Raw genomic sequence first — 26,895 nt, 5'->3', positions numbered from 1 at the left:
GAACTTAAAAGTCTAAAAAGCAGAGCTCAAAACCTTGATGGACCTGAGCAATGTCTCCGCTAAGAACCCTCAAAGCCAGGTGAGGTGGTGCACACAGGTATTCCCAGCTTTCATGAGGTTAAGGCAGGGGAATGCAGTGAGTTCAAGGCCAGCCACAGTTAACAGACCAAGACTTGCCTTGAGTCAAAAACAAACAAAAGAGAACAGTAGAGGCAGAGCAGCAACAAAATAACACAGCCAACGGAACAGAACTTTCTAGAAAACCTTGGCAAGAAAGAGGATGGACAACAGAGCCCTATCCCAGGATGATCAAGAACAAACCGCCAGAGACCGTCGTTTTAATGAGTGCTGTAAAGGATTCCATTATGAAATTTTAAAGTGGGAATGAAATCAGTGAGTCTTCAGGAAAACACGCACACGTCAAAATCAGCTCAGAAAGAAGTGGGAGGTTCCAGGAAGTCGAAATAATTAGTGCATCTCCCAAGCCTCGAGCCCAAATGATCCAGGGGGATAATTTAAATCTGTAATGAGTCTATTTCCAAAGTTCAACAGGAAAGCCTGACTGTTCCAAACAGGCTCCATGGATTCTGCCTACACCCCAAGGTTCTGTTTATTTTTAACTATTCGTGATCAAAGGAAAACATGAAAAAGATCTCTACTTACTTTCTCCAGAGTCATGGGATCACATTATTCATCACTACAGAGGCAATCATGCCCATGTTGAGTGTCCTTAGATAACTACCACTCATTAGTGCACAAGGCCTGGGGTTGGGATCTCAGAAAGGACTGGTAGGCAGTCCCATCTAAGAGATCACCTACAGCCACAGCTCCCTTTCCTGATGCCCTAGACTGCACACACACACACACACACACACACACACACACAGCAATCAATTCATTCAAGGGGCAATTTTAAAAAGTCTACCTGTTAAAGGAAGGTCTATCAAAGACTCCTGGGTATATTGTAATCTATTTTAATTATTCTTTGAAAATTTCATACATGTATAAAATGTATTCATCATATCCACCACTTCCCCGATCCAGCTCTTCCATCATGCCCCTCCCAATTCTTCATATCCTAATTATTTTACCACTCCCTCCCCCAGTCCAATTAGTGCCGCCCACACGGGCATGAGTGCAGGGCCATCCACTGGAGCACGGGCAACCATCATTCCTGAAGAACACCAAGGCTAACTTTCCCTCTCTCCGCAACCATCAGCTGCAAGTAGCCTCTCCTCTGGGGTGGGGCATTTTGCGTCTGTCCCCTACTCTGCTGGAAATGTGACTAATTTGATTTGTGCAGGCAGTCACACCCGCTGTAAGTTCATGAGTCCAGTGGCCCTGTCTTGGCTAAGGGACATCCTTCAATAGAAGTACTCCCTAACCTAAGTGCTCATTCTTCCCTCCTCTCGAATTATGGGGTGTAATATAGATGTCCCATTTGTAGCTGAGCATGCCATGGTCACTTAGTCTCTGCATTTTGATCAAATGTGAGTCTTTGTATTAACCGTTGCCCACTGTAAAAAAAAAAAAAAAGAAGTCTGATGAGGACAGAATGATGACAATGACGACCACGAAATCATGGATCTAGTTGCAAACCTCAGCATAGCCTATCAATCTGCTGATTGATTGAAAATTACCTACCTTTCTCCAACATGCAAAACATATTCACATTCACCCTACACCTCCATCTGGTCTTTACAGCATCAGTAAATGATCCAGGTGGTTTTCCTACATGGTGGGTCCTCGGGGAAGGAGGCTCCTTGGATGTAACTTTCAGCACATCTCAAATCCCTTTTCTCTTGACAAAAGACCTATGTGCCACACATGCAAAATGCAATAGGTGGAGTAAAAGAAACAGTTTCCATGTTTAAATCCATCCAGGCAAGCTGTGGCTTTCCTGAATGGAACTCAGTGTAATAATATGTCGTCCACTTCCTGTCTGGTGGTGGAGCTTGGAGGGCTTCAAAACCACCTTCTCCCTTTTTCTCTTGTTTCTGTCCTCTTCACTTCACACTAGTGATATTTATTATGCATTTCTTTTTAAATGTTTGTGGGTCTTCTACAGTCTTATTGAAGATTGGGTTCATTAGGACAAAGTCACAGTTACTATACTTTTAAGGGTAAAACCTCTATTTGGGTTTCTGCTAGAGAGACACCTCCCTTAAGTTTCTTGAGAGTCTTGTTGTTATAATGACTCTCTCTTTTTAAGGCATTATTCTGTCCTTTTTATAGCTAATCAAAGGACTAACCCTGCCCCAAGAGGTATGTCCTCCCCTGCCCATCTTCCAGGGCTGCAATCAGGCAGCTTTATTGGCTAGAGTAGTATGGACTCTGAACAATGATGCTCTCACTGACAGATGCTACCCAGGTCTCAGCACTGTGTGTTCTTCCCCCAGAGAGCTGGTTTATTAATATGGTCTGAGGACACAGCTTGTTGCCTTCCCAAGAGCTCTGTGTTCATGCTGGGCAGAGATTGCACTTAATGATCCAGTGAGAGTCTCAGAAAGCTGTTCAGGAAGGGAGATCAGAGACCAGCGAAATTTAGGATGCCTCTCTGCCTGTGTGGCTCAGTGTGAATCAGGTTCGGTCGGTACCCCTGAGCTGTTGAGGAGTGCTTCTCTGTCTGTTGGATGGCTTTCACTGCAGCTTCTGAGAAGTTCCTGGAAGCCCTCGCTCCAGAAGGCCTGCCACGTGGATAGAGAGATAGGTCAGACGAGCTCTACAGAATCCCTGCAGCAGCATTGGAAGTCACAGTTCCAACACAGACCCTGGCTGGCACCTACCAGAACAACTATCCTCTCAAATGCCAGGACTTGGCTCTCCATGGCTCTGCTCAGCCTGCCCTGGCTCTCTCAGCAAGCACATCCTGGGATAGACAAAGGAGAAGGGCTGCAGGTTGGACCACTACTTGGTTTATGAAATGAAAGGCCTTGGATCATGAAGGTCGGAGTGTAGCCATGGATGTGGGTGGCATCTGTAAAAGACAAGATTGTTTGCTAAAGCCCACATTGTCTGTCTAGGCAGGGCAAATCTCAACATAGCCTCACTTTAGAATTTTCGATTTCATTTCTGAGGACCTTGATATCCAGAAGTTCGGCTGGAGGAGGACTTAGGTCTTCCAAACTTGGTAGGCTCACTTAAGGCCACGTGTTAAGGTTTGATTGATTGAGACAGAGTCTTACTGTGTGGCCACAGGTGTCCTTGAACTCACTATATATGTCCTAAACTTATTATCTTCCTGCCTCAGCCTCACACTGGGATAATATGTATGCACCATCATGTCTGACTGGTGATAATGTTTTGGGCTGATAACTTATTTTTTAAGGGTGATTGCCATCTTGCTTGCATCTAGAGTCAACAAAGAGGCAAGGTTCTTCTCTGAGGGTATCTCCAGGAAGGACTGATCAAGGGGAGAAGACCCTCTCTCAGAAGCAGGGTTGCCTGTTGCCTTTACTTCATGCTGCTGACTGTGTGTCTATCCCAGCGCCATTTTGCACAGCCATCAGAATCCAGTTCCCTCGGGTTTCCGGTGTGGACTGAAGACCAGCAGCTCTCCACCAATCCTTCAAGCCTTCGGCATCAGACTGAAATGCTGAGGCATCGAGTCACACGGATATCTGAGTAGATATTGGGCTCCTGGCTTCTCTGTGTGCAAACGGCCATCGCTGGACTTCTTGGCCCCATTGTGTAAGCCAATTTAAAAAACCTCTTTTTGCAGTATCTATTTATTCTATCTCTTTTGTCTTTATAAAGTGCCCTAACAACAGTCTTACTGTTGTTGTTGTTGCTGCTGATGACAATGGTCTCTGCTGCTTTATTTTCCCTTATCATTTAGCACAAGGGTTTTATTCATTCAGACCACGTGATGGCTAGTGTTCTGCTGCTGTTCAGAAAATGAGCATCTCCTCTGTGGTCTTCACTCACACAGAGTGAGGGGAGGTGTGTGTGGAGGGCAGGCATTCTCTGAGCTCTGGGGGTGGAGGTGGGGGCACAGTCGCTGTTGGCCACTCCCCAGAGCATTTGGTGAGACATCTCAGGAGGTGCAGTGCTTGGGGCTGTGGCATACACCTCGACATGCATTCCTACCAAGTTGCTTATGATTTTGAGTAGCCACTGAGGACCTCTGTGTCTTGTATAAAACACGGCCTCCCTCACCGGTGTGTCGGTAGGTTGTCTCGGCTGACAGGACTACATTCTCAGTGAGCCCTAAGACTCAGTCATGGCTAAGAAGGCCCAGTGACTCTCTAGGGCTTCAGTAGTCTGGGTGTTTCACTCCTGTGCAGGGAAGCTGTCTGGATACCTTGGGGAACTCACTGACATGTTCAGAGCTCTCCAGGTAAGTGGGGGTAATCATAGAATTTCAGAGCTCTTAGACATCCGTGTCCTATCTCAGATAATAGCAGCCCTACCCCTGACATCTTGCAAAGACAGGCTCTTCCCTTTCATCCAAGCCTTCCCCTTAAGAGAGCATACCCACCCACACAAGACTGAAGGCGACCAGTCACTTCTAATTATGCTGCCCCATCACCTAACAGTCTTTGTCAGGTGAGGAGAAAAGCAGTGGAGGCAAGGCTAGTCTACAGAGAAAATTGTTTCTTTTGTGTGACTGTGACCTGGAGAATAAGGAGCCATTCCTAGGAAGACACATAATGATGGGTTAGTAAGCACTGTCAGAGCTTAGCCACAGCTGCCAATGCCCTCAAGGGAGGCTGCCATTCTTCCATCACCCTCCTACCAGCTTCTATTCACAAGAAAGCTGTTATCCTGCTTGAGGACCATGCCTCCTGACAATGGTGAGGGCCAGCCTGAGCTAGGGACTCTGCCTCCAAAAGAAAATGAAAACAGAGATATGAGGGAAGAAGAGGGGAGGAAGAGGAGAAGAAAAAAGAGGAGGAGGGAAAAGAGGAGGAGGGAAAAGAGGAGGAGGAGGGAGAGGGAGAGGGAGAGGGAGAGGGAGAGGGAGAGAAACCAATCTTCTTTGCATATTCAAAGTCAAATATTTGCATGTACTAGATAAGTCACAAAAGTAGAATTCTGATGAGTTCCAGGTCCCAGAGATGAAGTCATGGCCAATGTGCCACAGGGAAGGACTTCTCTGCCTACCATCCTCCTAGAGAAAGAAGCATGTGTTGAACAAATGAGCAAGGCCAGGTCCAGTCACATGAAAGCTGTTGAGGGGACTTAGTGAGACTGGATATGCTCTGAGCATCATGAGAGGCCTGCGTGGGCTTGCCATCAGCCTGCAAAACGTCATAGCCACATGTCACTCCGCTTTCCAGGACTTGCACCTTCCTCATAAAGTGAGAAGGAAATATGTTGTTCCTCTTCTATACCCATGACAGTTATGAGAATCCAAGATAATTGATGTGTTAAGCATTTTGGAAAGTATAGGGATTCATGATAAAAATAAATATTCTCTTTTAGACTCAATAATAACTCGCCAGCATTATGACGTTCTTGGCTCACTGCTAAGTGACTGCAGGAAGCTGAGGAGAGTGATTGAAGGTTGGGTTAGGATTTTTTTTTAACCTTTCATTTTCCCCATGCCCCACAGTCAAGACAGCATCTCTTCTACCACCAAAAAAATCTGTCAGCGAGAACAAGCGTGGGACAGTGAGAATTAGCCTTTCCAGAAAGAAGCAAGCCTGGGCCCTTGGTGGGCACCAGCTGGGGCTTGCCCTCCTCATCTGCTTCTTCTCCAACTCTGTGCAGCAGATGGCAGGCTACACAGGACACGTGAATTAGGTGAGGGCTGTGAACGAGGTGCTCCTTTTTCTCCTTCACTCTCTCTCTCTCTCCCCTTCCTTTCTCTCTTCTCTTCTTTCCTTTCTGTCTAACCCCCACCTTCTCTGCTTTCTTACATTTCTGCCAACCCTAGTGTCTCCTCAGTGGGCTGGTTTGTGATAATGTGTTCTCAAAGAGAGTTATCAGCCGATGCACCAGCACTATCTTTAGAAGCCTCGTGATCTTGCTGGTACAAGGACCTGCACTGGAGCGACTCCTGAGTCTCTGTTACCACTTCCATACCTGCCTGAACTGGGGACTGGATCATGTGTGGGTTAGTTCTTACAACAGGATTGACTGCACAGTGCTATCATGAAAACTACTTCCTCTCATGCCCCAAACACCTTAGGGCCGACATGGGTGGTGAGGGTGGAAGCTGTGGTTATGATGAAGATGGTGGTGGTTGTAGTTGGGATGGTGATGATGATGGTGTTGGTGATGATTGTGAATGTGGTGATGGTGGTAGCAGTGGTGACCATGGTGAGGATGGTATTGGTGATGATTGTGAATAGAGTGACAATGGTGATGATGGTGAATGTGGTGATGGTGGTGGTGATGATGACAGTAGCAGTGGTGACCATGGTGAGGATGGTGATGCTTGGGGTAGAGGTGGTAATATTAATGGCAGACAAAAGGGTGGTGATGAGAGTAATTGTGGTAATGACAGTGTTGGAGGTTAGGGTGGGGATAGAGGTGACAGTGATAATGATGGTGGTGATGACTGTAAAGGTGATGGCAGCGATGATGGTGATGGTGGAGTTAGTGGTGGTGATGAAGATGATGATGGTGGTAACAGTGGTAGTGCCATGGATAGACAGCAACATCTTTTTTCCCCCTTCTGGTTGCTTTTCTTCCTGATTAACCCTTCCATCCTTCTCCTCTCAAAGAGCAACTAGAGCTGACATAGCTGTCAGCCACCACCACAACCATAACAATGAACATCTGGCCCTATCTGATTGTATGTGGGTATGGATACCTGATTCTAGCAGACAGGTCCATGTACAGTCCCTACAGGTTGTAGGAGGCTATCCCTGCTAACCCCTCCTTGCTTTACCCAGAGTGCATGCAGATGATAATGTCCATCTTCCTCACTACAAATGATAGAGGATATTTTCAGTATATCAGTCACATTCCCTGGCCCAGCTCTGGCTTCCTCACAGTGTAGGAGATAATAGTACCCACTGTCTTGTGTTTTAGGCCATCTTAGAGGCTGCAAATTTTTTGCCTAAGCTGGTGTGAGAGACAGTTAACAAGCAGGAACAGCCCTTAGTCACTGGGACAAGAGTCTAGATGTCTCAAGCTCACTGTGTGTAGTCAATAAAATGTGCTTTGGGCTAGAGGATAAAAATAAGGACATTATTGGTCATGGAAAAGGATGGTGACCTCAGGTCTGGACAGGTGGGACAACTGAACCGTGTATGCTAAAGCTATAGTGTATACAGATAAATTCTTCCTGCATTAGGGCTGCCTCTACCCCTGTGAAAGAACCATGTAGGTTCCTTCTACAATCAGATGGCAGTGGGGGGTGGTACTACTTCTCCAGCAGAAGTAGGAGAATTTGTGGAAGGTCTCAAGTGTGTTGCCACCAAGTAGAGGGGAAGAAGGGGACTTCTGGCTGATGGAGAGGTAATTAGGAAAGCAGGGGAAGTGACAGACACCAAGCCCCTTCTTTCTTTCTTATGCCTTGATATTTAGCTCCCTCCCTGTACGGGCAGCACTGTGGTAACTGCTTGGCTCTCTGACTTTTCCATGGACTTATTATATGGGCTTTCATCTGTGTGGCTTGGAGCCTGAGAACTGAGCTGAGACCTGGAAGAAATGGGAAGCCTATGGCAGGGTTGAAGGACAGGTGGAGATACAAGTTAGCCATTCAGAGATGGAAAAGTATTGTCGGGGAAACAGATGGAATATCGGTCTAGTTTCTGCAGAGAGTTTCTGCTGTGTCACGGGGATTTCAAAATGTCTGTTCCTTGTCTTCTCCTAAATTCATGAGGCTTCTGGAAGCCTGTTGGCTTCGAGTCCTTTTTAAATGTTTATTCTTTTGAATTCTCTTTTCTCAAAGGCATGCCTATTATCAGACTAGTTGAGAACAGATTGCCTGCAGGCAGATGGAGTAAAGTCCTCTGGGGGGCCTTGCCCTCCTCCAGCCAAGGTGGGACAGCCTTATTGACCTGTTAGAAGAAAGCTGCTTACATGTAGCCAGAACTGTTCAAACCCACACAAGATGTGCTCATTTATAAGCAACTTGTAAAAGAACTGATATTCTAGTCATTGGCAGGCTCGGTCCTCAGGGCAATTAGTAGCCACATGATGTGGGCAATGCACTGCAGGCAGAATCTATGATCAATTATTTTCCTCGGCAGTCATAGTCTTTGTTCACACTAACATGCTTGTCAGGAGGCAACTGCAGCAGGTAGAGGAGGTGACTCTGTGGGTAAAGCGCTCGCTGTGCCAGGATGAGGTCATGAATTCCATCTCCCAGAACTCAAGGGAACACCGAATGCTGAGCCTGGGTCACACACCTGTAACTCCGGCACTGGGGAGATGGGGTTTGTTGGCCAGGCCATCTAACTGAAACCGTAAGCCTGAGGTTCAGTGAAAGTTCCTGTCTCAAAGAAGTAAGATAGGAAGCAATAGATGAGAGCAATGAACAGATCTTTCTTGATTATACATACACACTCGAATGCACAGAAATTGCTGCAGCCTGTAGGGTTGCTTCACTGTCCCTGTAGTGAGAGGGAAGATGGCAGCCTGGCATTAAACCTGTTGATGGTTGCTTCAGAGTGAGTTGTGCAGAACATACTTAGGAACCCTGAGAACCTTAAAGGAAGCAAAAGACCTGCCAGTTCAATCATCCACTTCTAACCCAACATGAGTTCCAAGGATGCCTTCAAACAGGAAGCTGGCTGGGTAGCCTTGGTAAATTCTGTGTTTTGAGCTTCCAAGTACTATGATGAATGAAGAAGACTGAAGTTGAGCAACACTGCCTCAATCCCAAGAGTCTTTCCTTAGAGAAGAGTCTGGAATCAGTTTTCCCCTTTTTAACACCATGAGCCTCTTCTAGCCGTGGACTTACTAAATTTCCTTTCACCTCTGACAGCAGGAAACAGTGGAAAGTGGACATGTCTGAGAAAGAGCCTTTGCCTGAATGAGGGATTTAAAATTCAGTCTCTGCTGCCACCTGTTCTACTCTGAGCTGTGGAGAACAGGGCCTGGATTCAGGACTCTCTGATCATGTCTGTGCAGATCTGTCACAGCCAGGCTGTTCCAGGCACTTGGAGACCACACTGAACCAACCACCAGACTTTGCATTCCATTCTCCGCATCTCTCCCTGAAGGGAGTCTGCACCCAAGGGTATAAAAGCTGTGATCCCAACTCTTTCTGCCCACCGGACTTCTGGGCTGCCAAACGAGCACTTTGCAAGCCATCAAAACCAAAGAAACTGGGCAGTCAGTCTTTACTCCAAGGCTAAAATAATAAGATGCTCCTATTGAAAACCATTCGTTCCACTAACACGTCTGAAAAACTGAAGGTGGGGGGGTTCTGCCATAGCTTTGCCATTATAATTGCTTTGCTTTTATGAAGTTTGCTTTTCATGTGAAAAAGCCTTCACTAGGCAGTGAAAGCCTGCAGATGTTGTCTGTATACCCTGCCGAGAAACCAAAAATATGCAGGTGTTTAAAAATAACCCTGCCTTTTGCAGGTAGCTCCTTACTCAATATTAAGTGTCCTCCTCTCCAACAAGAGTGTGCATAATGCTAAATTAACTGTTAACAAGTATTTTTAAATAGCCTAATTTATGCTAATTCAAAAATATTCCGTTCCCAAACTGATTATTTTTGCCTCCCAAATTGCCGCACCTTTCCATTAGCAGCCGAGGAGTCTGGGTGCTGTGAGCCAGCAGCTTCCTGGGTGGCTTTCTGGATTCGGGTGGTTTCTGTGAATGTTTTCCACTGTGGCCACTGCATAGCTCACTTTGAAGGATCAGGGTGGCAATGGACTTGTGCGTTTTGTAGTGTGCTGCCGGTGTTGTGGAGGCAAGGCTCACAGCAATGGCCAGAGCATCCCTGGACATTTTCAGGAGACCTCTCTCTCTTAAGCCTCACCCTGCCCTCAGCTGGAAAATCCACAGTCCTAATGGCAGGGATGAAACTCAAAAGCCAACTTGTACCTCTTGTGCTTCCTTTGAGGTGTGGGTGCTGACTTCATCTAGTGATAGTGGTGATGCGAAAGAGCTCATGCCATCCTTCCATTTCCTTGTTACCAACAAAAGAACACCCTCCTAACATACCCTTCAACTGGGGTGGTGGTCATTTTCCTTCCTGCCTTTGAGTTGAAATCTAAGTTCCCTCATGGACAGGAGGCTCCCCAAGGCCTGGTCCCACTAAATCTTTGCCCTTTGTGCCCGTTGGTTCACCTCTGCCTTCTGTTTGGGAACCATTCCCACTTCATCCCCAGTCACACTGCCCTGGATTCGTAGTTCGTTCCTACAGCAGCTCAAGGTGGCCCTCAAACACTGCAGCTTTGGGGAGTTCACCTTCCTCTCCACCCCTCTGAGGACCACAGGGTCTTCTTATTTCTGGTTTTTATAAGGACTAGCAAGCCTCCTGGAGTGTCACCTGTTCTCTCCTAGAGGACCTTCAGCATCAGCTCTGCTCACAGCAGGGCAGGAGCATGAACAAGGCAAGGCCTGGCAAGATCCCTGGAACCATTTTATAAAGACAGGAAGGGGTTCTTGATCTTTTGATTTCACAAGCTTGGGAAGCCTTTGCTCCCTGGGGTTCTACGTGGAGACTTCACTGGTAAGAGAGGTATCAGTGGTGGCTTTGCATCCCTGTTTCCAATGATGCTGAACCTAAGGAATGCTCTAAGGAAACTTGTTTGTGGACATGGCTAGCCTTTCTCAGAGAAGTTGTTGAATATCATATCAAGTTTCCTAAGGGAAAAGATATTTGCAACCTTCGTGCATGATGCTCTGGGATAGGACAGATGTGTTGCTCTCCTGGAATCACTTGACATAAGATGTCTGCTGTGTACAGCACTAGCCCTCTTGCTGTAGTGTGGCTTTTCTTCAAATGGAGATCGTTTTGTACATAGCCTCAATGTGAACATTAAAGCCAAGAATTCAATACTGATGATATTGGCTTGGCACCTTTTCATTTCCCTGTGACCAAACACCTGACAAGAAGCAACTGAAGGCAGGAAAGCAAGAGGAGAGAGAAGGAAAAGAGGGGGGGGGATGAGAAAGAATTGGGGGGAGGAAAGAAAGAAAGCAAAGAAAGGAGGAACAGGGGATAAAGAGTAGAGAGAAAGGAGAGATGAAAGAAGAGAGTGGCTAGAAAAGGGGACCAGGAGAGAGAATGGGAAGAAGGGGGAGGTGGAATATAGAGAAGGAAGTGGGGGAGAGAGGAGAAAGAAGATAAGCAAGCAGAGAGGTGAAGAAGGGAGAGAAAGGAGAAGGGATAGAGAGAGGAGAGGAAGAGTGGAGAGAGAAAAATGGGGGAAAGGAGAGAGGGAAGAGGGAAGAGTAGTGAGAGAGAAGACAAAGGAAATATGGAAATGGGGAGAATGGAGGGAAAGAGGGAGGGAAGAAGAGAAAGTAAGGCTGAGACACACACACAGACATAGAGACAGAGAGACAGAGAGGGACAGAGAAATGTACACACAGATAGACACATAGAGACGCTGAGAGAGACACACAGACAAAGAGAGGAGGAGACAGAGAGAGATAGACACACAGAGACAGGAAGTCACAGAGAGACACACAAAGAGACACACACAGACATACACACCAAGACAGAAAGGCAGACAGAGAGAAACACAGAGAGCAAGGCTCTGTCTCAACAAACAAGACAAAACAACAACAACAAAAAACAAACTCAAAAAAAACCCTAGCAAACAAGAAAGACTATATCACACCTCTAATGTCCAGGGCTAAAAAGAGAAATTTAGTGAATTTGTCAAAATGATCTTTATCCAGAGCTACTATTTTCAGATCTAGAACATTCATTTAGGCCTTAAATCAAGTAGTGGGGATGGCAGATTATGTAGGGGAGAGAACAACAGGATTAGTCAAGTTTAGGACCTGGGTTAAAGGATTAGACAGTCCCCTGCTCTTCTGAGCACCCCCAACAAGACAGGAGGGTGTTTAAATAGTTCTAAAAGGCCAGTTGAGAAGACAGAGGGAAAGTTACCAAACAGACTAAAAAGGAAACGAAAGCAATTAAATATAGAACTAAAAAGCTAAGGCTTGAAAGGCATTAAACCCACAAAGGCCCCCATGAACACGACCCGTGGAGCCCAGAGCCAGAGAGGAATCCAGAGCAGAAGATAATACAATCTGTAAAGAATTAAAGAGATCAAATCTTTACATGAAAGAATAATCTTAAAATTGATTTTTAAATAATTTCTTTAGATACTAGGAGGCAATCTTCAGGCACCAAGGGTGGTTTTTAAATAGGGGGAAAAGATTTTTCCATTTATAGGATAAAGCTTATATACTATCCACTTTGAATAAAGATGTGGGGGAAGAGCGTATTAAATTGGGTAGTTAAAAGTAAAGGTGAATGTTCAGTAGGCCAGAGAACATTCCAAAGTCCAAGGAAATAAAACCAAAAGTTAAGTAACTCTGTGAGAGCTAAACTTGGCCTTGAACTTCCTAACAATCAAAGAAAGGAAAACAAACAAACAAACAACCCCCAACAGAACAGAACACAAGAGACTACCCCCCCCACCTAGTTTTAGAGTTGGCATTGACAGTGATGCACCCCAGAGAGTGGAAACTGAATATTAAGTGAACAAAAGAGGCCAAGTTGCACATCTGCTACATATGTATGTGTGTGTATGTGTGTGTGTGTGTGTGTGTGTGTGTGTGTGTGTGTGTGTGCTAGCTCTAGCCCATGCATGTTCTTTGGTTGGTGGCTCAGTCTCTGGAGTTTTCAAAGGAGACGTTGGACTCTGGGTCTTCCCCTTTCTCTTCCTCTTTTGCAACCAGCTGTGAGGTAAATGGGCCTTCTTCCTTCACTCCTGCCACAAGGCATAGGCCCAAATTGTCACAGCTAATTGATTGTAGCCTGAAGTCTCAACTGCGAGCCTAAGTAGACCTTCCTCATATTTAGGTTCATTTACTTCAGGCATTCTTACAGCAACAGAAGGCTGACACAGGGAGAAAATTGTGACTGCACAGGGTTGGAGATATCCCCTTCTTGTGAATTTATCGGTATATTAAGAAAGTTCTGTGACAAAATGGCTGTCTCCCTTCCTACTTTCCCCTTCCCTCCCTTCTTCCGTCCCTCTTTCCCTTCCATCCTTCTTTCCTTGGTAACTTTGCTATGGTCTCCAGGTGTTTCCCAGCAGGGGGTGTGGCCCTGGAAGGTGTTGTGATTCCAACGAGCATGCTGCTGTAGGCTCAGGCATTTGAACACTTGGCTCCCAGTTGGCGACACTATTTGGGAGGGCTTAGGAGTTTGCCTTGCTGGAGGGAGCATGTCACTGGAGGCAGGCTTTGAGAGCTTAGAGCCTTGTGATGCTTTCAGTTCACTTTCTCTGCTTCATGACTGAAGTTGAAGGGAAGCTTCTGGCTCCAGCTGCCACGTCTGCCACTTGAAGGAGAACTTAAGGAGTTTTCTGATGATGGAGAGCAAACAAATTGAAAGGGAAGGGCAAGACCAGGGCAAGACCCCATCTACCCAGCTATGCTTCCAACTCGTGAAGGATCGATCTTCTTGTACAAATTGCCTGGATCATCATGTTTTGACACAGTAACAGAAAATTAACTAATATAGAGGTGTATGTATGTGTGTGTGTGTGTGTGTGTGCACGCATGCAGGGGTATGGTATGTGTATGAGTGTGTGCACGTATGTGGTATACATATATCTGTGTGTGTGTGCATGTGTGTGGTGCATGGGTATGTGTGGGCATGTGCATGTGTATGCAGAGCATATGTTTGTGTGTGTGCATATGTGTGGTGCATATATATGTGTATGTGTGCGTGTGTGTGGTACATATGTGTGTGTGTACATGTGAATGATTCTCACAGTTGTTGGTGGCTACATGCATGAGACAGTGCAATGACGTCACCATCCTCCCATTCTCAAATGACCCACAGCCAGTAGCTGGACTCTTGATATTCTCTCATATTGCTGTGCCAAAGCCATCTGTTTCAGGACTGTGGGGCTGACATACGGGTTAGAGGATGAGCATTTATCTTGATGAAAAGAACAGGTTCACACACACACACACACACACACACACACACAAGATTCCACCTTGACAAGCCTACTGAGTCCTGGATATTTACCTGTGTGTATGTGTGTGTGCATGTGTGTGTGCATGTATGCACACCCATACATGAATGTGTAGTGCTCATGAACCTGTGGGGAGGCCAGGAGACATCAAGTATCCCTGCCCTATCATTTTCTTCCTTATTTCCTTGACTTGGGGGCACAGGGGTTCTCACTGAACCGAGAGCTGGACAGCAGTCCACTGTCCCCAGTGGTCCTCCTGTCTCTGCCCTCCACGGTGCCTGGGTTACAGGGACATAGTCACACGTATATTTTTTAATGTGGGTGTTGGAGATTCATGTTTGTGTGACAAGTGTGACAAGTATTCTTACCAGCACACAGAGGCAACTCTCCAATCCCTTAAACAGTTATATTATACTCTGAAGTTGTTAAAAGTTGTAAAGGGACAGCTACACCACACGCAAAGATGCCCTGGGGCATCTTGGTTTCTGCAGAGGGCTCCTTCAGGTTGGTGAGGGCAGACACACAAGTACTTTCTTGTGGAGTGAGCATGTTTTCAAAGGAGGGAGATGAGAGCCCTTCATAGGAGGACCTATTGTCATCTAATATCTCCTGGAGAAGGCTCTCTAGCATCCAGGCTTCTCAAGCCAAAGCACACACCTTAGGACAAAGTCCTCTACCAAATTAGCAGCAACGGAGGCAGGAGAGAAAGAGGCCTCAGCAATGCTCAGCCAGAGAAGAGGCCCCACTGAGAAGCAGCCGGGGGACCCCAGGCCCAGCGTGGGACTAAAGTGTAGGAGTGTGTATCTCAGATGTGGCCTGTGAGGATGTGGGCATTTTCTACCTGGGCTCCCAACCAAGAGCAATGAAGTGGGATGATTCAGAATTGTAAGTATCAGCATACATATTTAGAAGGTACTTTGGCAGCATGGTCATTTAGCAAAATAAGCAATAGCAGGTTTTATGCTCCAGCCGATGACCTCCCAGCCATGGCTTTTGGACTAGGAACTATTTATGTTTATCCTCCATAGACCTGGGCTGCTCTCAACCTTGGTCAGAGAAGCCTCTTTTTGCAGTGGACAGCAGCCACTTCAGAGGCATATAGCCGATCAAATGGCTAAGAAGAAAAGGCGGAGGGCTCAGCGCTGAGCAGGACATCTACATTAGCTTCCCAACCTCCAAAGGAAGGCTCAGGGAACACCACAGAACAGTAGGTGGCAAGACTGCACAAGCAGGAGGACGTAGGTTGGTGCTCTGAAATGCTATCTGCCAGAGGTGATATAGCTATGCGGTCATGAACTTATGGCAGCTGAGGTTTCCCGCACAAATTCAAGCCACTTAAAATCTGGGCATGGATAGGAAAGATGACCTGCAAGATCCACCCCTTACTAAGATGGGAAAATCTCTCTCTCTCTCTCTCTCTCTCTCTCTCTCTCTCTCTCTCTCTCTCTCTCTCTCTCTCTCCTCCCCTCCCCAGGTTTCCCATGCTCCAATGAATGGCCTCACACTCATGCACATATCAGTAGACTTAGTGTGTTATTAAAAAAAGGGAAAAAAAAGATGTGAAGTTGAGCTAGGACATGCTGGGAGGGTATGTATAGGGGAGCTGGGGGGACCATGAGGGGTCCATATGGTTATGTTTCACTGTGTATATGTGTGAAACTCGTAAAATAAACTCTTTGAAACTCAAAATAAAAATAAACCTTTTCAAAAATCAAAGAACAATTATGTCTAAGGGCCAAGGAGAAGGCTCAGTGAGGGAAGCATTTGTTACAAAACCACGAGGACTCAAACTTAGTGCTAGAACCCGTACCCCGGAGCTCATGTCTCTAGCTGCAAATGTAGCAGAAGATGGCCTAGTCGGCCATCATTGGGAAGAGAGGCCCCTTGGTCTAGCAAACTTTATATGCCCCAGTACAGGGGAACGCCGGGGCCAAGAAGTTGGAGTGAGTGGGTAGGGGAGCAGGGCGGGGGAAGGGTATAGGGAACTTTCGGGATAGCATTTGAAATGTAAATGAAGAAAATATCTAATTTAAAAAAAAGATGGGGCTGGAGAGATGCCTCAGCAGTTAAGAGCACTGACTGCTCTTCCGAAGGTCCTGAATTCAAATCCCAGCAACCATATGGTGGCTCACAACCATCTGTACAGCTACAGTGTACTCATATATATAAAATAAATAAATCTTAAAAAAAGAAAGAAATATATTTAAAAAAAAGACAATGGTAACAAAAAATGTACAGTGTGTTGGCTATATATGCATAGAAGGAAATAAAACTCAGCTTGTACCAAATTAAAAAAAAAAACCCATGCTGGGAGCAGTGATGTGCACTTATAATTCCAGTTCTAGGGAGGTAGGGACAGGTAGATCACCGAGGCCTGCTGGCTGCCAGTCTAGTGTAATTCTTACCTGGTTACTGCATGGCGTTTCAGGGGAGTGGATCTCACTCTAGAGTTGAGGTTCATGAGAGACCCTTCCTCAAAACACAAGGCAAAGAGCTACTGAGTAAGAAACATGACGTTTAGTTCTGACCCCTATGTTCATACACAGACATGTGCACTCATTCACACAAGTGCATGAGTGTACACACACACACACACACACACACACACACACACTTACACACACAGTTAAGTTTGAGGAAGATGGATAGGTACATACATAAATATGTGTTTTTTCCTTAAGAAAGCATCTATATTTTATGTTAAATGGTTAAAAGAGGCCAGCCACCAGGAGTCCTTTTTAAATAACATTTATTTCTCATTTGTCAGTGATTAACTTTGAACTCTCCTAGAACAAACAGTATCATGATCAGAGTGAATAAAAAAATATAGATGATCAAATAAAATATTAGGTTATACAAAGTTAGTTTTTTTTTAAACAAACAAATCATTGTCCACCAACATTTTCAGGACCTTGGAAATCTGGAAAACAATTTTGCGGGATTTAGAAAACAAATATTTCCAGCAGTTAAACATGAAGAAGACACACTGGGGCTCGTTTTCAGAGACCTGCTGGAGTAAGTGAGGGTGACAGACACTCACCGGAGCTCTGAGAACCACCGTATATACAAATATTCTGTACACACAGAGAAGCCACCCAATTAAAACCACCTCTGGTGGTATAGGGGCTCATATTTTAAAAAGAATGAAAATTCACCTTCCTATGCTCATATTAATTTTCCATTTGATCCAGTATCCATAATGGTGCCTCTACTCCATATATTAATATCTCTTTAGTAATCGAGAGATATTCCTACTTTAAATTATGCCACGGGAAATTAAGATCTTCTCTGAAGGGGTACACTTAGCTGCTTGATGTCAGCTGAAGTGACACTCCACCCCAGGAGTCACACTGCAGGTATATCAAGGATAGGGGTTGAGCAGTCAGCCCTTGGGGGTGAGCTAAAGTCTGGGTTGGAGAGGATCCTTACAAGGTTACTGCATAGCTTCTCACAGGAGTAGGGCTAGGGAGTTTGCCTCATCCCTCCTGCTTGGCTAACTCACATTGGACAAGCTCTCTGCAAATGAATATAAGTCATTTGGCACAAAAGGAAAGAGTTTCAGGGCAAGACTGAGGCTATCAGAAAGGCTGACATGCTCTGCGTCCCCAACTTCAAAAAAAAAAAAAAACCAATCCAGACTATGTATGACTTGGCTCCATTCCCACTGTGCTGAGACACTTCAGGCCTCTGGTCCCGTGGCTAGGATGGACCTCTTTCCAAGAAAAGCCAATCACACTAAGGTGAAGCCTCCCAGGGCCCGGAGGAGGTCATCGGCAGGCACGGCAGATGTAGGAGAGAAGCAGGAGGATAGCCTTCTCCTCCCAGGATTCACTGCACGATCCCAGAGTCCACCGAGGTCTGCTTTCGGGTCGTCTTCGGAGGGGGAGGAGGTGGTGTTTTGCTGGGCAGTGGAGGTGGCTGTTGCTAGGAAACAGGAGTATGAAGAAACCATCGCATTACTGGTATCCTCACTGAGAGTCTTACTCGGCATAGAAGTGGGAGGTCCATCTGAACACTTAGGATAGGCACTGACCCTCGCCCTGCCCTGTGACCTGGCTCCACCCTGCCTGGCTTGGATCCAGCCTGTTAGCTACCCGACCCTGGGCTTCCCTGCAGCCACGTGGTTTTCTGATGTCTGAATCTATGTGCATCCCCTGAGAAGCATCATTGTTTGTGGTTTTTAGATTCAGGTGTTGTCACCCTAGCGTCACCCAACCAAAGGACAGGTTCTCTAGGGTGTGATGAAGAGATTGTCCCTTGCCTTCTGAATGGACAGCCCAGATCGGTCAGCAAGATTTCTCTTGAAAGTAACGTGCTATAAATTGTGGGTCATGTGTGGCTCTCACTGAGGCTGGGAAGCAGCCCAAACCTGGACCATCAGAAGCCATGGCCATAACTGTGGGAGAAGGAAACTTTATGAACAGAAGCAAGGGACTGGCTGGATTGGTTCATAGGCAGCAAAATGCCTTGGGTTCTGGGTACAGCTTTATTGTAAATGCCCCCTCCCTTACAGACTCATGTGTTTGAACACCTTGACCCTAGCCAGTGGCACTGCTGCAGGAGGCAGTGCATCATGAAGATTAGAAAAATAACTAATAGAACATATCCTCCAAAACAGGTATCGATCACACAGCTATGAACCCTCAGAAATTCATACGGTGGCACCTGCTGGGTGTCAATGACTCAGGGGGCCACTGCCCTACTGCTCTAGGGACCCTCATGACCATCACAGATGCTGAAAAGAGATGCCCAGGTACCTAAAGACAGGCTGAATGAGAAGATGCAAAAAAGGGTGGACTAGGGGAGGTGGGAGCCACCACAGGCAGAAATCTCAATGAATGTTCAGTCGCCAACACATGATGACAGGGCTAGAGTGGTAGTCTCTCAGCAGAGGCTGGGGGTGGGGCTGAATGTGAGGGAAGTTCTCAAAAGCAGAACCATGACATAGGGGTCTCTCACTCACTGCTTCAGTTTCCTCCTGGTTCACAGACAGGTAAATATACATTACGCTAGTGCTGAGATCCAGAAGGAAGGAGGCCGCCATTTTACAGGGGAAAGCGGTGGCCTCGAGAGTTGGTTCGGTTTTGAAGTTCTTGTCACGCAAGCAAGGGCCTGACTGCATGCCCATGTCAAAAACTGGGCACAGTAGCACAAGCCTATAACCCCTGCCTGAGGGCCAGGAGGATTCCTGGGTGCTGCTGGGCAGGAATCAGCAAAATCCAGGTTTACTGGGAGGTCTTTCTCAAAAAAAAAAGGAGAGTGATTAAGAAAAGACACCAGATGTTAAACCTCCAGCTCCCGTGTGCAGATACACAAATGTCCATATGTACTTGCACACACACACACACACACACACACACACACACACAGAGTCTCCCCCAACCCCCCAACACACAAATCAAGGAGAAAGTAATGAGTCCATTTATAAGTCTCTTTTAAGGTTAGTGTGAACTGTGAAAAGAAACACTGATTTGACGGCCTGAGAACATCCATCGTAGGTGTGTTTGCAGGTGAAATCTATAGTGACAGTGACCTCCAACAGAGGGTACCTGCAGGTAGGACCACCAGTCTCAAGAAGTCACAGTGTTAGATGCCAGAGGCATCCTTAACATCAAGCAGGAGAATGTTGGATTTTATCACCATTAAGTAAAATGATAGCTCACATGGCTGGTCATATGAGCCGTTCTGAAATGAATGACAGCTTAAAATGGCAACAACTAGAGATAGAGTCACTGACAAGCCCAGGGCCGATCGATGAGAGTGACGGGAGGCTATCGATCACCTCCCGCAGCAGATGAACGATCATTATCCAAAAACGGCTCTCAGGGCCTGTGCAGAGGGACGCACCTGAGAGGATGCCTTAACTAATTACGACACACTAACCACCGGCCTGTCATCCAAACTTGAGCTCAGGCTGCAAATTAAACCAGAAACAAATTGCAAAGAGAGTTGAGTAATTAATCTAATTGAATTTGCACCCGCTTTATAAACCGGAGCAGCTAGGGCATGTCGGTCCTTTACTTAATCACAGGCAGCACTGACAACTTAGGACACTGGATCTGTCACCCCTGCATGGATGCGAGACAGAAATGGCCTTGATCACACTTCCAAAGTTCAGGGTTTTCAGATTATAGGAGGACCTGGGGGATATTTCTGCTTCTCAAATAAAATATGGATATAAGCAACTCAACAGGCTTCCCTAAGGAAGTGGAGGTCCCCTTACCCTAGGCCCCCTGGGGTCTCCTTTTGTACTAGAGAGGTCAAGTTCACATTCCAGTAGCTGCCTGAGCCCTCTAGCCTAATAGAACACTCCTTTCTCCAGGGTCAGCTCCCTACTTTAGCTTTAGAAGCACCACTTGTCCCTTGCATGTCACAGAAAAAACCTTAAGAGTGAGTTTAGTTTCCTTTAAAGAACAATCAGACACACAGTTAACACACAATCTCTTCCCTCACTACTTTCTTTTTGTATGTGCACACACCTGTCTGATCTGTAGATGTTTAAATACGTGCTAGTGTGAATATTTGTGTATGAGCACCTGTGTGGCAGCCAGAGGTCAACATCAGGCATCCTCCTCAGGCTCTCTAAGCTTTCACTGAGCCTGAGCTCACTAATTTGGTAAGCATGACTGGCCAGGGAGCTTCAGGGACCTTCGTGACCTAGCACCTCCCTAGTACTAGGATGACAGGGGCCTGTCCGCATGCCTAGCACTTTTACATGGCTTCTGGTGGACTGGGACTCAGGTCCCTTGCATGATAAGCATTTTACATACTGAGCATCACCCCAGACCTCCCTCACTGCTTTCACAAGGGAAGAAAAGAGGTTTGCAGAGCACCCAGTAAAATGCCTCCCCAAGAAAGAAAAAGAAAAGGCATGGAGAATTTATTTTTATTATGACTGAGGAAAAAGCAATTCCAGTGCCTTGTGATAGCCAGCAGCAAATCTCACTCCATCAGGGGTCTCAGGGGCTCTGGTGGCCATGCCATTACTTTATGGAGGAAGGGCATCAAAAAGTATGGCCAGCTGTACAAACATAGACTTGGGTGTTTTACTCTTCAGCCTAGTTCATTTAACTTTATAAGGCCATGAATAATTGTGTCATGGGAATGGGGACTTGGGAGTAGACATTACTGTTGTGATTGCATAAATAACACTTGTGCTTCCTCCCTGAGTTTACCTTCTCTACTCACTTTTGAGCATCACAAGAGGATGGGTCAGGGCCACAGCCTCCCAGCAACGCATGACCACAGCTGTGAGGACCCAGTGCAGTGTGGCATTTAGGACCCTCTCTACCAATGCATTAGCAGGCAGGCCTGAGGCTGCTAAGCAGGGAGTGCACTAGATATGATTAATGACTTTAAAAAAGTGTCTGGTGGGGACCAGTGCCGGGGTTCACGCTGGCTGCTCGTGAATACTGCTGGAGTAAGCCAGGCCAGAACCTTGAACCAAGACTTTGAGCAGCACTTGAGGGCTGATGAAACAGGGTGGTGGGGTATGCAATCTGCACCAATGTGGACCCCTGCTATGGACTCTCTAAGCAGCAAGAGTCTGTGGCCACCAGGGACCTGTCAATGTGAGGACAACATTGTCCAGAGAACCTAGAGGGCCAAAATGGGGAAAACAAAGGAGGCTTCCCCTATGGAACAACACATCTCTTCCGTGCAGTCAGACAGACCTCTTGGCACCAAAGCTGCTGGTAGTATTAACAGCTCAAAGACCAGCATCCATCAGGACAGCTTCAGAGCAAAGGCAGCACTGTCTGGGAGGTGGGGCTGCCTGCAGCTAGGGCTAAGAAACAGTATCACAGAGCATGCATACCTCAGTCCTGGCTTTGGGCAAAAACTAAAGTCTCATGGTTTTAGATCCCACTTACCCGTTGTGGGGGAGGAGGAGGTGGAGATGTGGGTGAAACCATCAAATCCTGGTTTTCCATCAGATTTCCATAATCTGCCATGTTGCCTTTGAGGGGCAGAGGGGGTGGGACATCAGCCGCATCCATTCCCATCATGCCGTTCAGCTCCAGACCTGGAGAATGGTGAAATGGTTACAGAGGGATCAAAAAGTCAAAACAACACAGCGAAGGGTAAAAGAGGAGTAGAGAAGACAAAGAGTGGGATGCTTTCCTGGTAGAATGTTCTAGAAAGGAAACAGAGTGCTAGAGCTTGAAGCAACGTATCAACTGTGTAAATACGACTGTCTGTGAGCCTCCTTCTCCTTGGTGGCCTCCGCATAGTTGGTGCGACAAGGCTGTGGCTTTATGGTAAGTCTGCCACAGTTGCTATTGGGAGAGCTCACTGGGTAGAATCTGGTGATGGGGCACACAGCCAGCTCACCAGGGCAATCCGTGATTGTAGGACAGGAAGAGGCTGGCAGCTGCCTTCCAGAGCCAACAGGATATGCCACAGGTTGTTAAAGCAGACAAAACTGGCTGTTTGTAAACAGAGGGGAGATCACAAAGGCGGGCTAGCTTCATCAGCCTTTGCTGATGCTCTTGGAAGAGAGAAAAATGGACACTTTCACTGATGGGTATGGTTTGGGAGTTTTTAAAGTAGTCAGTTGTATGATAAAAGGGAAATGACAGGGTAGTNCAGTGGTGAATGTAGAAGCCTTGCTGTCGAGCTGGGACAGCAGGGGTCCCCAGGAGTGGCACTTGAATACCTGTGTCATTGCAGTAAAGCAGATGTGATGTTAGGTCCTGCAGTGTGCAAGCCCATGGTGGTTACAGGCTGACAGTGCTGTGCCATCTGTCAACCCTGGTAGACATTTCTAGGCTGTAAGCAATGACTTTTTCACTGTTCCTCCCACTAGACACGGAGCCCCAAGACCCCTGAACACATTGGTACCCTGTGGCTCTCAAGACTCCTTTTCAGGCAGGAGCTCTGCTCCTGGGTTGGGTGTCCTGCATTTTATATTTGTTGAGCTCTGCCACTGAGGATGGATTTCTTTCTGTGTGAGATGTTTGAAGTCTAGATTTCCCACCTCAACCTGAGGTGACTTCTTCAGATGGCACATGCCCCTCTAACTTTCAGTCTGCTGCTGGGGAAAGGGTCCTGAACAAAGGGCCACAGTCAGGGGGCACCTTAAGGGGTAACACCTTAAGTTCCACTTACTGGGCTGAATGCTGAAGCTGAGCTTGGCTCTTGGTGTGACTGGAGGGGGCGTCTGCTGGGAAGACGGCGATGCTGGAGACACAGAGAAGCGCCTTTCATTTCCAATGACATTGATCACCTGGCTCTTGGGTCTTTGGGGCCGCAGGGGACTTATCTACGTTGAGGGACAGAAAGAACAAAGTTAAGGTTTGTATGGACTGGCTGTGTCTTCTCCAAATACCTGTGCTGAAGCCCTGACCCCAGTGCCCCACAAACCCATCTGGGTATAGGGGTTTTGCAAAGAGCCAAGTTAAGATGGTATAAGCATGAATCCAATGAGTCCTTATAAACTAAGGGGGTCTGAACAGCATGCAAGCAGGGAGAATGTCATAGGAAGACAAAAGCAGAGGTGGGGTACCCCTGCTGCAAGCCAAAGGACACCAAAGATGGCTAACCAATCCAGAAGCCAGGGGAGGTGTGGAACTTAATTTTTTACCTCCTTAGCAGGGGGCAACCCCATCTACACTTTAATCTTGGACCTGTAGCTTTTAGAATTGGTAGGGAACAACTTTCTGTTGTCTGAGTTGCCCATGGAAAGGACAGTACTTTGTTCTGGCAGCCTGTCCCCACTAACACAGAACTTCACATGAATCTTCAAGCCAGCCTTTGGGAGTAGCCTAGCCGGGAGCTTGCTATGAAGCTAAGATGACCTTGAACTCCTGATCATGCTTATCTCCATATCCTGAATGCTGGCGTTACAAGTGTGCACCTCCATTGCACCACCACGTGGGGTTTAGGAGTTGTTGGGGATTGAACCCAAAGCCTCGTGCATGCTAGGCAAACACTCTACCCACCGAGCTAGGACCCTAGTCCTCTATAGGCTACTTGACCACAATGCTAAAGGGGAGGAGTGCAGCTGTGAGCTATCTGTGTAGCTAGTGAGCGCACCCAAGGATGCCCCCAAAGGATCAAACACGGAACAGAAGTCTGGAGCCTCAGCAAAAGGACAGGAGCCCCTTTGCCCCTTGTTTAGTTTCTCCTCTGAGCTGTTATTGCCAACAGGAGTTCCTTTTCTCTCCTCCTCTTCCTGGCCTTGGGCTTTGGGGTGCACTTGACTTTTCTTCACCTGAGCCCTTTCCCCTGTTTGTAACATCAGTCAATTTAATTTGTATATTTCTTACAGCTTGCTCTCTGATCTTACACATCAGGGAACACCAGCAATTACAAAATATTCTGAGGTAGGATTATTCAGAAATGTTATTAACTTGGCGGAAGAGCAGAAGAGGCTGTCTCCCAGAGGGCCTGGCCTTGGTGTTTCAGCTTAATCCTGGGGCAGAGTGGGTGGGCTGAGGTGGTTTTTACAGGGGTGGAAATGGCAAGAGCCAGTGAGTCACTGTAGCTACCTTAGAAGAGACCCACAAAGCCAGCCCAGACTGGAGCTACTGAAGCCAGAAGTAGAAGTGATGTTCCGGGCAGGGAAGAGGCCCTCAGATACATGCGCATCACCTAGCCTCAGCGTACAGATCAAAATTATTCTGTACAGAAGGTGTGGGTACCATGACCAAGTACTCTGTGGAAATGGAGAGTCCTCAGAGCCTTGCTGGCTCCAAGCCTGGTTCTCTCAGGAAGATGTGCTAGGAGCTGGTGGAAGAGGCTGAGGCTGTCAGGTGTTTCTCTCACTTCTGAGCTTCTAACACAAAGCTTCAGGAAGATTTCCAGGGGAAATGTAAATGGTAGCCTGAAGGCCCAGCTTGGAGAGGCTCAGATAAAGGTCAGGAGATTGTTAACCATGCAAATCAAGAAGGAAGCCCAGCCCAAAAGGGAAGAGGGAAACCCTGCAGAGGCAGGAGAGAGCAGGTTACTCCTGTAGGTCTATGGAGGGCTGGGAACACTAGCAGCATCCGCGTCCTGAACACTAGGGGGTGCTACAGTCATCATGGAACATGCAGTTGCTTTCCAGGATGACTCCTGCCCAGGGGACCACACCAACACCTGTGCCTGGAAAGAGGCCTCTGCTTGCATAGATGCACTGTGGTTGCACCGTGCCTGACCAGTGGATAGGACTCTGCTGTTGCAGCCCTGGTCACTGTGCCTTGAACCCCAGGCACCTACTGATGGCAAAGTCAAGGCTCTGGGCTCTGACCTCGTGTAGTTCCTGTGACCCGAGAGGCCCCCATATGGTTTTGCACCTGGCCCTGTCATCAGCAGGTGTTGTCTCAGGGACATGGTCATCATTGGGAAGGACAGAAACTGTCCTGCACTGGCTCAGCTCTGTCCTTGGATTTGTCCTTACACAGTTCAACTGTGGTCCTTTCTGCTACTTGGCTCTATGTTTCTCAGGCCCAGTTTCAATATCTTAAAACAGAGCTTAAATAAAAATGTCTGAAGGACTGCAAAGTGCCTGACCCTGAGTAAATATGTCCAAGAAGGAAGCTGAGCCAACTAGTTAGGATGCTGTGTGCCCGGAGAGATCTCAACTTGTGGGGGTGTCTGGAAGCCCGGCTTTCTGAAACGGTGAGCAGAAAACACAGAGTGGTTGATCATTTCATGTACAGCCTGAGGCCCAGAATCCAGGCATTTAATGCCAGCCTTGACCAGTGGGCCCAATGCCCTTGGCCACTAGCCTGCACAGAGCCATCAGAGCCTGGGTCCAGTGAGAGCACATGTCCACAAGACTGAGAGGCAACGGCCTTCTCGAGCCATGCTCTGGCACCTATATCTCTGCCTACCACCTTGAGTAGAGCAAGCAGCATTTATATGACAGTTGTTGGTACTGGGACATTCTCGCCGACATGTTTTAGTATGGCTTACAAAGAAGTGTGCCTCTGATGGAAGGAGGGATTTGTATGGGTGGGACTGGGAAGAAAGGAGGAAGGGGGACTGGGATCAGGATGTAAAGTGAATTAAAAAAAACTATACCTTGATCAGCATTTTGGTGAAACTGCCCTTAATCCCAGCTGAAATGGAGCTGCTGCCCAAGACACATGATCTGGCTACTTTCCAGTCAAGTGCTATCCGTGTCTAGGAGAAGTGGCTCTCAGATTATGTCAGTCTGGACACTGATGTATCTGTCTGTCTGTCTGAAACATTTTCTACCTCATTTCTACATGTAGACCCTAAACACTGTGGTGTGCTTCTGGGATGCGTAGGCTCAAGACTCATTGTGGGACAAAAGCGCGCTTACGTTTACTTTATTCATTTGTATAGGCATGCATACATGCCTATGTTTGTATGTATCTGCACATGTCATGGCATATGTGTGGAGGTCACAGGGCAACTTGTGGGAGTCAATTTTCATCTCCCATGTGGATGCAAGGGATCAAACTGAAGGCATCAAGAACAGAGTCACCTCACCAGGCAGAAGCTGAGCGGATTCTAACCCTCAGGCAGTGACTAAGACTTAAGGATGCTAGTCAGGAAGGGGTAGGGAAGACATTTGCTACCCATGAGTGAGTACAGCTTGTGAAAGCAGTATGCTTCTGTTCTCTGAGGTGCTAGGACACAAGGGCACCAAGTCCAACAGAGCTATAAGGAGCCTAGACACATGAGGTCCCTGTAGGGGACTGACCTGTCCAGCCCCTCTAAAAGAGGATAAAGGCCAAGACAGCATGTGCCCTTAGAGAAAAGACAGCACAGCTCTGTGTCTCTGACGGTTGGGTTATTTGAGGTCAGAGATGAAAAGACCTCGGGCTTTTAAGTTGCTATATTTTGCAAAAATTCAATAAAATCCAACTGACAGCCCTCTCAGTTAGATGCAGAGCCTAGGTGGGTCC

The 26,895-nt window shown here is 47.0% G+C and overlaps 1 protein-coding gene across 1 annotated transcript in view; it reads right to left on the bottom strand.

The window, feature by feature from the left end:
• Positions 1 to 16,767: 16,767 nt before the first annotated feature.
• Positions 16,768 to 26,895, bottom strand: part of Dock1 (dedicator of cytokinesis 1) — a 497,315-nt gene continuing 487,187 nt past the window's right edge. Inside the window, exons 50-52 of the mRNA XM_021168435.2 lie at positions 23,144 to 23,297; positions 21,907 to 22,058; positions 16,768 to 17,959 (exon numbers count right to left, since the gene is read on the bottom strand). Coding sequence (XP_021024094.1) covers positions 17,864 to 17,959; positions 21,907 to 22,058; positions 23,144 to 23,297 — 402 coding nt within the window. The 3' untranslated portion in view covers positions 16,768 to 17,863. The remainder of the gene's footprint in view (positions 17,960 to 21,906; positions 22,059 to 23,143; positions 23,298 to 26,895) is intronic.

The sequence above is a fragment of the Mus caroli genome, chromosome 7 (genome assembly GCF_900094665.2).
Source record: "Mus caroli chromosome 7, CAROLI_EIJ_v1.1, whole genome shotgun sequence".
NCBI classification, from domain to species: Eukaryota; Metazoa; Chordata; class Mammalia; order Rodentia; family Muridae; genus Mus; species Mus caroli.
Note: the sequence above shows the minus strand (reverse complement) of the source record. Positions and strands in the feature narration are given on the sequence as shown.